The sequence below is a fragment of the Pholcus phalangioides genome, unplaced genomic scaffold (assembly GCF_987345545.1).
Source record: "Pholcus phalangioides strain wild (caught in Gottingen) unplaced genomic scaffold, Ppha-v1.0 ptg000020l_1, whole genome shotgun sequence".
Lineage (NCBI taxonomy): Eukaryota > Metazoa > Arthropoda > Arachnida > Araneae > Pholcidae > Pholcus > Pholcus phalangioides.
In genome coordinates this window covers 9,494,036-9,509,844 of record NW_028301613.1, presented here as the reverse complement: position 1 = coordinate 9,509,844, position 15,809 = coordinate 9,494,036, and the positions used below count along the sequence as shown (strand labels likewise).

Here is a 15,809-nt window from a genome sequence, read left to right as displayed (position 1 = left end):
TGAACAAATGACAGAAATATGGATTAGTTTACCTTATTCGAAATGAAATTCCCTACAAAATGCACATTATGAATATCCAATAGCATGAAAAAAGTTTTTTTCAAAAATTGACAGTACCGGCCCTTGCAATTTTAACACACGAAAATTTGGACAGATTTATGGAAATTTCTCCGTCTATGAACAAATGACAGAAATATGGATTAGTTTACCTTATTCGAAATAAAATTCCCTACAAAATGCACATTATGAATTTCCAATAGCATGGAAAAAGTTTTTTTCAAAAATTGACAGTACCGGTCCTTGCAATTTAATATGGACAGATTTATGGAAATTTCTCCGTCTATGAACAAATGACAGAAATATGGATTAGTTTACCTTATTCGAAATGAAATTCCCTACAAAATGCACATTATGAATATCCAATAGCATGAAAAAAGTTTTTTTCAAAAATTGACAGTACCGGCCCTTGCAATTTTAAAACATGAAAATTTGGACAGATTTATGGAAATTTCTCCGTCTATGAACAAATGACAGAAATATGGATTAGTTTACCTTATTCGAAATGAAATTGCCTACAAAATGCACATTATGAATTTCCAATAGCATGAAAAAAGTTTTTTTCAAAAATTGACAGTACTGGTCCTTGCAATTTAATTTGGACAGATTTATGGAAATTTCTCCGTCTATGAACAAATGACAGAAATATGGATTAGTTTACCTTATTCGAAATGAAATTCCCTACAAAATGCACATTATGAATATCCAATAGCATGAAAAAAGTTTTTTTCAAAAATTGACAGTAGTGGTCCTTGCAATTTAATTTGGACAGATTTATGGAAATTTCTCCGTCTATGAACAAATGACAGAAATATGGATTAGTTTACCTTATTCGAAATGAAATTCCCTACAAAATGCACATTATGAATATCCAATAGCATGAAAAAAGTTTTTTTCAAAAATTGACAGTACCGGCCCTTGCAATTTTAACACACGAAAATTTGGACAGATTTATGGAAATTTCTCCGTCTATGAACAAATGACAGAAATATGGATTAGTTTACCTTATTCGAAATGAAATTCCCTACAAAATGCACATTATGAATATCCAATAGCATGAAAAAAGTTTTTTTCAAAAATTGACAGTACCGGGCTCTTAGGATTTGAAACATGAAAATTTGGACGGATTTATGGAAATTTCTCCGTCTATGAACAAATGACAGAAATATGGATTAGTTTACCTTATTCGAAATGAAATTCCCTACAAAATGCACATTATGAATTTCGAATAGCATGAAAAAAGTTTTTTTCAAAAATTGACAGTACCGGCCCTTGCAATTTTAAAACATGAAAATTTGGACAGATTTATGGAAATTTCTCCGTCTATGATCATATGACAGAAATATGGATTAGTTTACCTTATTCGAAATGAAATTCCCTACAAAATGCACATTATGAATTTCCAATAGCATGAAAAAAGTTTTTTTCAAAAATTGACAGTACCGGCCCTTGCAATTTTAAAACATGAAAATTTGGACAGATTTATGGAAATTTCTCCGTCTATGAACAAATGACAGAAATATGGATTAGTTTACCTTATTCGAAATGAAATTGCCTACAAAATGCACATTATGAATTTCCAATGGCCAAAAAAAAGTTTTTTTCAAAAATTGACAGTACCTTAGGATTAGGATTTTGAAACATGAAAATTTGGACGGATTTATGGAAATTTCTCCGTCTATGATCATATGACAGAAATATGGATTAGTTTACCTTATTCGAAATAAAATTCCCTACAAAATGCACATTATGAATTTCCAATAGCATGGAAAAAGTTTTTTTCAAAAATTGACAGTACCGGTCCTTGCAATTTAATATGGACAGATTTATGGAAATTTCTCCGTCTATGAACAAATGACAGAAATATGGATTAGTTTACCTTATTCGAAATGAAATTCCCAACAAAATGCACATTATGAATTTCCAATAGCATGAAAAAAGTTTTTTTCAAAAATTGACAGTACCGGCCCTTGCAATTTTAAAACACGAAAATTTTGGCAGATTTATGGAAATTTCTCCGTCTATGAACAAATGACAGAAATATGGATTAGTTTACCTTATTCGAAATGAAATTCCCTACAAAATGCACATTATGAATTTCCAATGGCATGAAAAAAGTTTTTTTCAAAAATTGACAGTACCGGCCCTTAGGATTTTGAAACATGAAAATTTGGACGGATTTATGGAAATTTCTCCGTCTATGATCATATGAGAGAAATATGGATTAGTTTACCTTATTCGAAATTAAATTCCCTACAAAATGTACATTATGAATTTCCAATAGCATGAAAAAAGTTTTTTTCAAAAATTGACAGTACCGGCCCTTAGGATTTTTAAACATGAAAATTTGGACGGATTTATGGAAATTTCTCCGTCTATGATCATATGAGAGAAATATGGATTAGTTTACCTTATTCGAAATGAAATTCCCTACAAAATGCACATTATGAATTTCCAATGGCATGAAAAAAGTTTTTTTCAAAAATTGACAGTACCGGCCCTTAGGATTTTGAAACATGAAAATTTGGACGGATTTATGGAAATTTCTCCGTCTATGATCATATGAGAGAAATATGGATTAGTTTACCTTATTCGAAATTAAATTCCCTACAAAATGTACATTATGAATTTCCAATAGCATGAAAAAAGTTTTTTTCAAAAATTGACAGTACCGGCCCTTAGGATTTTAAAACATGAAAATTTGGACAGATTTATGGAAATTTCTCCGTCTATGAACAAATGACAGAAATATGGATTACTTTACCTTATTCGAAATGAAATTCCCTACAAAATGCACATTATGAATTTCCAATGGCATAAAAAAAAAATTTTCAAAAATTGACAGTACCGGCCCTTGCAATTTTAAAACATGAAAATTTGGACAGATTTATAGAAATTTCTCCGTCTATGATCATATGACAGAAATATGGATTAGTTTACCTTATTCGAAATGAAATTCCCTACAAAATGTACATTATGAATTTCCAATAGCATGAAAAAAGTTTTTTTCAAAAATTGACAGTACCGTTCCTTAGGATTTTAAAACATGAAAATTTGGACAGATGTATGGAAATTTCTCCGTCTATGAACAAATGACAGAAATATGGATTACTTTACCTTATTCGAAATGAAATTCCCTACAAAATGCACATTATGAATTTCCAATGGCATGAAAAAAGTTTTTTTCAAAAATTGACAGTACCGGCCCTTAGGATTTTGAAACATGAAAATTTGGACGGATTTATGGAAATTTCTCCGTCTATGATCATATGAGAGAAATATGGATTAGTTTACCTTATTCGAAATTAAATTCCCTACAAAATGTACATTATGAATTTCCAATAGCATGAAAAAAGTTTTTTTCAAAAATTGACAGTACCGTTCCTTAGGATTTTAAAACATGAAAATTTCGACAGATGTATGGAAATTTCTCCGTCTATGAACAAATGACAGAAATATGGATTACTTTACCTTATTCGAAATGAAATTCCCTACAAAATGCACATTATGAATTTCCAATAGCATGAAAAAAGTTTTTTTCAAAAATTGACAGTACCGGCCCTTAGGATTTTTAAACATGAAAATTTGGACGGATTTATGGAAATTTCTCCGTCTATGATCATATGAGAGAAATATGGATTAGTTTACCTTATTCGAAATGAAATTCCCTACAAAATGCACATTATGAATTTCCAATGGCCAAAAAAAAGTTTTTTTCAAAAATTGACAGTACCGGCCCTTGCAATTTTAAAACATGAAAATTTGGACAGATTTATAGAAATTTCTCCGTCTATGATCATATGACAGAAATATGGATTAGTTTACCTTATTCGAAATGAAATTCCCTACAAAATGTACATTATGAATTTGCAATAGCATGAAAAAAGTTTTTTTCAAAAATTGACAGTACCGTTCCTTAGGATTTTAAAACATGAAAATTTGGACAGATTTATGGAAATTTCTCCGTCTATGAACAAATGACAGAAATATGGATTACTTTACCTTATTCGAAATGAAATTCCCTACAAAATGCACATTATGAATTTCCAATGGCATAAAAAAAAAAATTTTCAAAAATTGACAGTACCGGTCCTTGCAATTTAATTTGGACAGATTTATGGAAATTTCTCCGTCTATGAACAAATGACAGAAATATGGATTAGTTTACCTTATTCGAAATGAAATTCCCTACAAAATGCACATTATGAATATCCAATAGCATGAAAAAAGTTTTTTTCAAAAATTGACAGTACCGGCCCTTGCAATTTTAACACACGAAAATTTGGACAGATTTATGGAAATTTCTCCGTCTATGAACAAATGACAGAAATATGGATTAGTTTACCTTATTCGAAATAAAATTCCCTACAAAATGCACATTATGAATTTCCAATAGCATGGAAAAAGTTTTTTTCAAAAATTGACAGTACCGGTCCTTGCAATTTAATATGGACAGATTTATGGAAATTTCTCCGTCTATGAACAAATGACAGAAATATGGATTAGTTTACCTTATTCGAAATGAAATTCCCTACAAAATGCACATTATGAATATCCAATAGCATGAAAAAAGTTTTTTTCAAAAATTGACAGTACCGGCCCTTGCAATTTTAAAACATGAAAATTTGGACAGATTTATGGAAATTTCTCCGTCTATGAACAAATGACAGAAATATGGATTAGTTTACCTTATTCGAAATGAAATTGCCTACAAAATGCACATTATGAATTTCCAATAGCATGAAAAAAGTTTTTTTCAAAAATTGACAGTACTGGTCCTTGCAATTTAATTTGGACAGATTTATGGAAATTTCTCCGTCTATGAACAAATGACAGAAATATGGATTAGTTTACCTTATTCGAAATGAAATTCCCTACAAAATGCACATTATGAATATCCAATAGCATGAAAAAAGTTTTTTTCAAAAATTGACAGTAGTGGTCCTTGCAATTTAATTTGGACAGATTTATGGAAATTTCTCCGTCTATGAACAAATGACAGAAATATGGATTAGTTTACCTTATTCGAAATGAAATTCCCTACAAAATGCACATTATGAATATCCAATAGCATGAAAAAAGTTTTTTTCAAAAATTGACAGTACCGGCCCTTGCAATTTTAACACACGAAAATTTGGACAGATTTATGGAAATTTCTCCGTCTATGAACAAATGACAGAAATATGGATTAGTTTACCTTATTCGAAATGAAATTCCCTACAAAATGCACATTATGAATATCCAATAGCATGAAAAAAGTTTTTTTCAAAAATTGACAGTACCGGGCTCTTAGGATTTGAAACATGAAAATTTGGACGGATTTATGGAAATTTCTCCGTCTATGAACAAATGACAGAAATATGGATTAGTTTACCTTATTCGAAATGAAATTCCCTACAAAATGCACATTATGAATTTCGAATAGCATGAAAAAAGTTTTTTTCAAAAATTGACAGTACCGGCCCTTGCAATTTTAAAACATGAAAATTTGGACAGATTTATGGAAATTTCTCCGTCTATGATCATATGACAGAAATATGGATTAGTTTACCTTATTCGAAATGAAATTCCCTACAAAATGCACATTATGAATTTCCAATAGCATGAAAAAAGTTTTTTTCAAAAATTGACAGTACCGGCCCTTGCAATTTTAAAACATGAAAATTTGGACAGATTTATGGAAATTTCTCCGTCTATGAACAAATGACAGAAATATGGATTAGTTTACCTTATTCGAAATGAAATTGCCTACAAAATGCACATTATGAATTTCCAATGGCCAAAAAAAAGTTTTTTTCAAAAATTGACAGTACCTTAGGATTAGGATTTTGAAACATGAAAATTTGGACGGATTTATGGAAATTTCTCCGTCTATGATCATATGACAGAAATATGGATTAGTTTACCTTATTCGAAATAAAATTCCCTACAAAATGCACATTATGAATTTCCAATAGCATGGAAAAAGTTTTTTTCAAAAATTGACAGTACCGGTCCTTGCAATTTAATATGGACAGATTTATGGAAATTTCTCCGTCTATGAACAAATGACAGAAATATGGATTAGTTTACCTTATTCGAAATGAAATTCCCAACAAAATGCACATTATGAATTTCCAATAGCATGAAAAAAGTTTTTTTCAAAAATTGACAGTACCGGCCCTTGCAATTTTAAAACATGAAAATTTGGACAGATTTATGGAAATTTCTCCGTCTATGAACAAATGACAGAAATATGGATTAGTTTACCTTATTCGAAATGAAATTGCCTACAAAATGCACATTATGAATTTCCAATGGCCAAAAAAAAGTTTTTTTCAAAAATTGACAGTACCAGCCCTTGCAATTTTAAAACATGAAAATTTGGACAGATTTATAGAAATTTCTCCGTCTATGATCATATGACAGAAATATGGATTAGTTTACCTTATTCGAAATGAAATTCCCTACAAAATGTACATTATGAATTTCCAATAGCATGAAAAAAGTTTTTTTCAAAAATTGACAGTACCGTTCCTTAGGATTTTAAAACATGAAAATTTGGACAGATTTATGGAAATTTCTCCGTCTATGAACAAATGACAGAAATATGGATTACTTTACCTTATTCGAAATGAAATTCCCTACAAAATGCACATTATGAATTTCCAATAGCATGAAAAAAGTTTTTTTCAAAAATTGACAGTACCGGCCCTTGCAATTTTAAAACACGAAAATTTTGGCAGATTTATGGAAATTTCTCCGTCTATGAACAAATGACAGAAATATGGATTAGTTTACCTTATTCGAAATGAAATTCCCTACAAAATGCACATTATGAATTTCCAATGGCATGAAAAAAGTTTTTTTCAAAAATTGACAGTACCGGCCCTTAGGATTTTGAAACATGAAAATTTGGACGGATTTATGGAAATTTCTCCGTCTATGATCATATGAGAGAAATATGGATTAGTTTACCTTATTCGAAATTAAATTCCCTACAAAATGTACATTATGAATTTCCAATAGCATGAAAAAAGTTTTTTTCAAAAATTGACAGTACCGGCCCTTAGGATTTTTAAACATGAAAATTTGGACGGATTTATGGAAATTTCTCCGTCTATGATCATATGAGAGAAATATGGATTAGTTTACCTTATTCGAAATGAAATTCCCTACAAAATGCACATTATGAATTTCCAATGGCATGAAAAAAGTTTTTTTCAAAAATTGACAGTACCGGCCCTTAGGATTTTGAAACATGAAAATTTGGACGGATTTATGGAAATTTCTCCGTCTATGATCATATGAGAGAAATATGGATTAGTTTACCTTATTCGAAATTAAATTCCCTACAAAATGTACATTATGAATTTCCAATAGCATGAAAAAAGTTTTTTTCAAAAATTGACAGTACCGGCCCTTAGGATTTTAAAACATGAAAATTTGGACAGATTTATGGAAATTTCTCCGTCTATGAACAAATGACAGAAATATGGATTACTTTACCTTATTCGAAATGAAATTCCCTACAAAATGCACATTATGAATTTCCAATGGCATAAAAAAAAAATTTTCAAAAATTGACAGTACCGGCCCTTGCAATTTTAAAACATGAAAATTTGGACAGATTTATAGAAATTTCTCCGTCTATGATCATATGACAGAAATATGGATTAGTTTACCTTATTCGAAATGAAATTCCCTACAAAATGTACATTATGAATTTCCAATAGCATGAAAAAAGTTTTTTTCAAAAATTGACAGTACCGTTCCTTAGGATTTTAAAACATGAAAATTTGGACAGATGTATGGAAATTTCTCCGTCTATGAACAAATGACAGAAATATGGATTACTTTACCTTATTCGAAATGAAATTCCCTACAAAATGCACATTATGAATTTCCAATGGCATAAAAAAAAAAAATTTCAAAAATTGACAGTACCGGTCCTTGCAATTTAATTTGGACAGATTTATGGAAATTTCTCCGTTTATGAACAAATGACAGAAATATGGATTAGTTTACCTTATTCGAAATGAAATTCCCAACAAAATGCACATTATGAATTTCCAATAGCATGAAAAAAGTTTTTTTCAAAAATTGACAGTACCGGCCCTTAGGATTTTGAAACATGAAAATTTGGACGGATTTATGGAAATTTCTCCGTCTATGATCATATGAGAGAAATATGGATTAGTTTACCTTATTCGAAATGAAATTCCCTACAAAATGCACATTATGAATTTCCAATGGCATGAAAAAAGTTTTTTTCAAAAATTGACAGTACCGGCCCTTAGGATTTTGAAACATGAAAATTTGGACGGATTTATGGAAATTTCTCCGTCTATGATCATATGAGAGAAATATGGATTAGTTTACCTTATTCGAAATAAAATTCCCTACAAAATGTACATTATGAATTTCCAATAGCATGAAAAAAGTTTTTTTCAAAAATTGACAGTACCGGCCCTTAGGATTTTAAAACATGAAAATTTGGACAGATTTATGGAAATTTCTCCGTCTATGAACAAATGACAGAAATATGGATTACTTTACCTTATTCGAAATGAAATTCCCTACAAAATGCACATTATGAATTTCCAATGGCATAAAAAAAAAAATTTTCAAAAATTGACAGTACCGGTCCTTGCAATTTAATTTGGACAGATTTATGGAAATTTCTCCGTCTACGAACAAATGACAGAAATATGGATTAGTTTACCTTATTCGAAATGAAATTCCCAACAAAATGCACATTATGAATTTCCAATAGCATGAAAAAAGTTTTTTTCAAAAATTGACAGTACCGGTCCTTAGGATTTTCAAACATGAAAATTTGGACAGATTTATGGAAATTTCTCCGTCTATGAACAAATGACAGAAATATGGATTAGTTTACCTTATTCGAAATGAAATTCCCAACAAAATGCACATTATGAATTTCCAATAGCATGAAAAAAGTTTTTTTCAGAAATTGACGGTACCGGCCCTTGCAATTTTAAAACACGAAAATTTGGACAGATTTATGGAAATTTCTCCGTTTATGAACAAATGACAGAAATATGGATTAGTTTACCTTATTCGAAATGAAATTCCCAACAAAATGCACATTATGAATTTCCAATAGCATGAAAAAAGTTTTTTTCAAAAATTGACAGTACCGGCCCTTGCAATTTTAAAACACGAAAATTTGGACAGATTTATGGAAATTTCTCCGTCTATGAACAAATGACAGAAATATGGATTAGTTTACCTTATTCGAAATGAAATTCCCTACAAAATGCACATTATGAATTTCCAATGGCATGAAAAAAGTTTTTTTCAAAAATTGACAGTACCAGCCCTTAGGATTTTGAAACATGAAAATTTGGACGGATTTATGGAAATTTTCTCCGTCTATGATCATATGAGAGAAATATGGATTAGTTTACCTTATTCGAAATGAAATTCCCTACAAAATGCACATTATGAATTTCCAATAGCATGAAAAAAGTTTTTTTCAAAAAATTGACAGTATCGGTCCTTACATTAATTTGGACAGATTTATGGAAATTTCTCCGTCTATGAACAAATGACACAAATATGGATTAGTTTACCTTATTCGAAATGAAATTCCCTACAAAATGCACATTATGAATTTCGAATAGCATGAAAAAAGTTTTTTTCAAAAATTGACAGTACCGGCCCTTGCAATTTTAAAACATGAAAATTTGGACAGATTTATGGAAATTTCTCCGTCTATGATCATATGACAGAAATATGGATTAGTTTACCTTATTCGAAATGAAATTCCCTACAAAATGCACATTATGAATTTCCAATAGCATGAAAAAAGTTTTTTTCAAAAATTGACAGTACCTGCCCTTGCAATTTTAAAACATGAAAATTTGGACAGATTTATGGAAATTTCTCCGTCTATGAACAAATGACAGAAATATGGATTAGTTTACCTTATTCGAAATGAAATTGCCTACAAAATGCACATTATGAATTTCCAATAGCATGAAAAAAGTTTTTTTCAAAAATTGACAGTACCGGTCCTTAGGATTTTGAAACATGAAAATTTGGACAGATTTATGGAAATTTCTCCGTCTATGAACAAATGACAGAAATGTGGATTAGTTCACCTTATTCGAAATGAAATTCTCTTTAAAATGCACATTATTAATTTTCGATAGCATGAAAAAAGTTTTTTTCAAAAATTGACAGTACCGGCCCTTGCAATCTAATTTGGACAGCTTTATGGAAATTTTTCAGTCTATGAACAATTGACAGAAATATGGATTAGTTTACCTTATTTGAAATGAAATTCCCTACAAAATGCACATTATGAATTTCGAATAGCATGAAAAAAGTTTTTTTCAAAATTTGACTGTAAAATCCCTTGCAATTTTAAAACATGAAAATTTGGACATAATATAAAATTTGGACATATAAGCAGGGATTTTAGAGAGCACAGCCTTCATCATGTACCAATTCATTAGAGGTTCTGCAGAGGAATACGGAGGAGGTGCATGTCTGGTTTAGTAGTACGCTTCCAATACGAAATAAGTAAAAATACGATATAAAATAAATCAACATGCACTTAATGTTTGAAAAAATTTTAAATGCATACAGGAGATAGTAGGAACTATTAGTATAATTGAGATTTATTTATTTATTTATTATCTTATGGCAAAGTTTACTTCTTTTGGATTATGGAACAAATTAAGCTCAGAAACTATATATCCAAAAGAGCATATGCACATGTATGTGATATGCATTTTCAGGTACAGTGCAAAAGAATTGTGGAAGTCAATGCATAAAATAAAAGTTAAATAAATATTCCACTTTTTTTCAAAATCGCAACAACAGTGTAGAAAAGTAATCGCTAGAATCCAGAAACAGATAAAATTTCAATGTTTACTTTTGAAGGCATAACTTTCCAGGTAAACTGAGTTGGATGAATCCCATGAGACAAATCAAATGGAACTTTATTTTCCTCTCCTCCCAGTCTTGCTGTACATATCACCTAAGAAATACACAATCACAATGTAGATTATACATGCAAATGCAGATTTAGATAAGGAGATTTAATAAACTTGAGATTTAATTAATCATCCACACTTGGTTAAAGCCCTAATGATAAAACTTTATAATCAGTATATTCTATGAACAGCTAATCAATAGAGGCAGGTTTTAGAAAACACTGCAAAAAAGTAGCTAATAATCTGCTTCTGAGAAAAGTTTATTTATAGATATGGCCCAAAAGCACCAGAGGTGGTAGAAAACTGTTGTCATTCTTAATAATTTATTGCATTCCACCCCCAATTTTTTTTTTATTTTTATTTTTTTATGCATTTCTGGGTGAGATGAATATACTTGCATTTTTTCGTAAGTTTTTGAAGATGCAGGGGTGGAAAATGAAAATTTGAGCAGCATTTATCAGTTTTGTAGCACTTTAACCGACTGACGGTTTGAGGGTGTTGAGAAAAAGGTTCAGGTAATTGTCACAAAACTACTTCAAAAAAAAAACCAACCATTTTTCCTTTCCTTTGTACAAACATCAGCATATCGGATTTGGTGTTGTGTGGTTCAAAATTTTTGTTCCGCCCACTGTTGAATGCTTCTTTGTAGGAGAGGAAAAGAAAAGGTGTGTTCTCTTGTAAAAGGATTCAAACTAAGTACAATACTTGGCTTTTTATAGGCTCGTCTTTTTTCCTATTCCTCTGCCGAAGTATTTTTTTACTTTTGAAGTAAAGATCTGGGCAAAATGATACCGATTACACGAGCGATGTTTTGAACTATGAAATTATTTTACTTAAAATTTTTTAAAAACTTACCATATTCCCACGCATCGGCCGGTATGCCATAAAACACGAGGGCACCAGCTTTTTGAATGTTGTGGTTTTGGCCACTTTCGGCATGCCGGAAAAAGTGAGATTGTAATAGGATCACAGCATGCATTCAGCTGAATCAATGGATTTTCCAAATAAAGTTGATGTGTATATATATATATTTTTTCTAAATCACTCTTCCTCATTTTCAAAAATCAGTTTTCTTCAAATATTAATTTGTCTCGTTCTTCCTCAGGAATAAATTGAATCTATGCATTATCTTGTGTTCTTAAAACTTAGAAAATAAAATATTTTATTTACATAGTTCCTTTAAATTTTATTACTCTTTGCCATCTGATATGAATTCAACTGTCAGCCTTCATTCATACACAGGGCTGCAACTAGGGAGAGCAGACGGGTCTCGTGCACTGGACCTGAGAGGGTGCAAATTTAATTCTGAAACCTCTCCTTTAACATTACAAAGAAGCGTAAAAATACGCGCTTGCCCCGGGTGACCAAGCATCTAGTTGCGGCCCTGTTCATACACATGTACAGAAGACTAATCAAATTTTGACTTCTTTCAGTTACAGTACCGAAATTGAACAATATTTCTGATTCTCTCTGAAATGGTTCATTTCCTTCTTCCTTCCCCCCCCCCCCCAACACCCTCTTTCGTAATCTACATTGAGATATACCTATACAACTTACGTTACTGAAATTTTTAATTACAGTATTAATTTATATTAAAGATTTTTCTGATTTCATTGCATAATTAAATCTATATACACCGCACCTAGTGAATATAATAAACTGTTTTTGTATTGTGATTTTATTTGATTTAATGTCATATTGATTTCCCTATTGTTTAGTTTGTCTTTGGTGGTGCTTAATTTCAAACCATACATGATTTTTCTGAATAAAAAATAAAATTTTGTAAAGATAGTTTATTGATGTTAAATCTCTAGTTATTATGGTCTTGGATTCTATCTATTTTTTCAGACTTTTTTTTTACTATATTTACATTCAAATCATAATCAATACCCCCCCCCCCCTCCATATTGATATAAATATAGTATATCAATATGGGGTCGAGATGTGAGGTGAGAATTTTCTCGGAGAACAAGAATCATTTGATCATTTTTGTCGCACCACAGTCATTTTCTGCACATGAGGGCTAATTAGACCGGGACCTACAATTTATTGCCACTTCCAAACAGCAGGCTTGGTTTTTTTATACTCATCAAGAGGTTGGTGTGCAAACCCCTCAATGGGGGACTCACTGCAGTAGCATTTTTCTACTAATTTTGTTTAAATTGTGAAATATAAATCAGTTTTCATTGCCTGAAACATTTACAACAGAACAATTTTTGGTATAATCACCCCCCAATGGCAACTTTTAGTTCAAGAATATTCTCCAGGTCATGATGAGAGGTTTTAAAAGTTTGGTTATAAAGCTTTCAGAAACCTTCAGATTAAAACCTTGGATTATTTTAAAATTAGATAAATTTTCAGCAATAAGTTTACAACAAAAGAAATTAAACCGAAGTTGATTGATAAAGAAAGCTATTCTTATATGAACACCGTCATGGTGACATTAAGTTCACTTATATAAAATGTTATATACAACAAAGAAGTATGCCTATTAACATTTTTTCTGGATGTGCCAATAGCAAATACATTTTCATAAATGTTTTGATCTCAGTCATATTGCTAATAATTTATTCCATTTTGTATTTTTATTTGCAAAAGTTCACGAGGAATAAAAGATAATACACGCATTAACTTTTTAACGTCATAGACAAGGTTAGTTCAATTCAATGTTACTGATAAATCTTAATTTCCAGTCAAATAATAAGCAAAACTTATTCTTTCTGGCATGCTGGAAATGACCAAGAGATTCAAATCAAAAACTGCTGTCCCTCGATTTTTACGGCCGGATTACGAGCAGGAATACAGAGTATGTTTATCTTTTCTCCCCAAACAGGTTTTGGATAATGTGCAAAGACCAATCATTTTCAAACTGATGCTGCCAGCTTAAAAAAAGTTTAAGAAAATTTTATACCTGATTTTCTGTGACATCAATTCGCACATCCTCTGGTTTGACATTCTTCACTAAAACATTGATGATCACATGCGAATCACTCTGATACCAGTCATACCTGGAAAAAAATTTAGAAGTTTTTATTGGGAGTCTTTTAACGTAAGAAACAAAAAAAGCCACAAGCATTGGAATCAAAAAATGAAAGTTACTCGTCCCACGCACTAGTGAATACAAGAACCAACTGGTCTGTAAGCATCATAACTGTTCCCCTACCCCACCCATAGCAGAACGTTTTGCATTGTTCTGCAACAAGCCCTCTGCTGACTAAAAATGTTCTGCAGTAAAAATTGCCATAATAGTGGATCTGAACTTTTCTTGAAATTCCTTCAGATAGTTCTGCAGACATAGGCTATGTCGCAGATTCAGCATATTCTGATTTTGGGACTGATCCACTAAACAAAATCTGTTCTGAATAATAACTTATTTCTTCATATATATTTTCATTTAGAAGAAAAAGTGTTCATTACTAAGGGGGTGGAAAGACATAGAAAAGAAGTAGAACTGTACTTTCTTAATTTATTAACCCCCCCCCCCCCAGAGATACCGCTTTACTCCAATTTACCTGTGTCCCTAAACCCAGGGTATTCAAAAAATCTGGATCCCTTTCAAAAAAAAATTTATCTTGAAAAAGTATGGTATCTCCCCCATAATTCACTGGTATTCAAGGAGTCTACCAAGTGCCAAAAGCAAAATTCTGTGACCTTTTCTCTCATTCGCAGGGCTTCCACTCAAAAAATTAGAAAAAGTAAGATGGGGAGGGTACCTAACCCCTAAACAACATAATCATGGCGTAATAAAAAAAAAAAAAAAATTCCCAAAAAAAGTGGCGAAAACTATTTCGGAAAACACTGGCTTTTTTTCAAGGGCTCTAGCAGAATTCTTAAAATAAATTTTTCAAACACTCTTGTGGATTTTCAAGGACAGGCCTTGAAAATTAACTCTTTTTCCCCCCACCCCCCAAGAACTTTTCAAGGTTTTCAAGGACCGTCATATTTCACAATATAAATAAAACTGGTAAAAAAATTTAAATTTAAAAGAAAAATGAATATTCTCAATTATTCTCCAATTTTTACATCCAGGAGAATATTCTCACCTCACATCTCTATACTATGTTAATTTAAAATTATTTTTGAGCATTAGTGACTCACAATTTCTGTGGAAGAAATCCTTGTGCCCCTCCAAAAGCCAATTCTGGATACACACTCGTGATTTTCACAATGCGAAACTGTGACTACCGCATAGGGTCAAGTGGGGTAAAATGATCATACTGAACATAAAATGCCATAACTTAAGAATTTCAACTGATATTACTACCAAATTTCTGTTTTAACTTTCACTTGCTAGTAGCAAAGTTTTTCACCTATAATATAATGCCAAGCAACATTTTAATGGAAATTAACATTTTTTTTGTTGTTGAAGCTCGGATTCCATTTTTTGAGTGCCTGAATAACTTCTCTCTACCATTTTAGTTGCTAAAACTTTTTATAGATTGGCTGTACAGGGCACTCCAGAAGTATCTCAAGAACACTATTCCATGCACTGGTAAGTTTTAATCATTATATTTCATATTTTATAGTAATTTAAACAATGTGGGGTAAAGTGGTCATAGCATTAGGCTTAGCTAACACTCTGTTGCTAGGAGCTATTTTGCCTAACATATAATTGAACTTGTAAGAGTTTTTTTACTTAATTTACTTTTAACTTAATGTAGTTCAATTTTTTTTCTTTTCCAGAGCAAACATGCACTTGGAAAGTAAGTGTTTGAACCTACATGTTAAAAGAATATACAACAGTACTCTGACATTCTTCCATTAGTATTGTTAGCTGTTGGAAAGAGCATTAGAGTATCATGT

The 15,809-nt window shown here is 31.1% G+C and overlaps 1 protein-coding gene across 1 annotated transcript in view; it reads right to left on the bottom strand.

The window, feature by feature from the left end:
- The window catches only part of Sgt1 (suppressor of G2 allele of skp1), a 357,307-nt gene that overhangs the window by 325,777 nt on the left and 15,721 nt on the right, over positions 1–15,809 (bottom strand). The window contains exons 2-3 of the mRNA XM_089248541.1: positions 13,918–14,014; positions 10,946–11,050 (exon numbers count right to left, since the gene is read on the bottom strand). Coding sequence (XP_089104667.1) covers positions 10,946–11,050; positions 13,918–14,014 — 202 coding nt within the window. The remainder of the gene's footprint in view (positions 1–10,945; positions 11,051–13,917; positions 14,015–15,809) is intronic.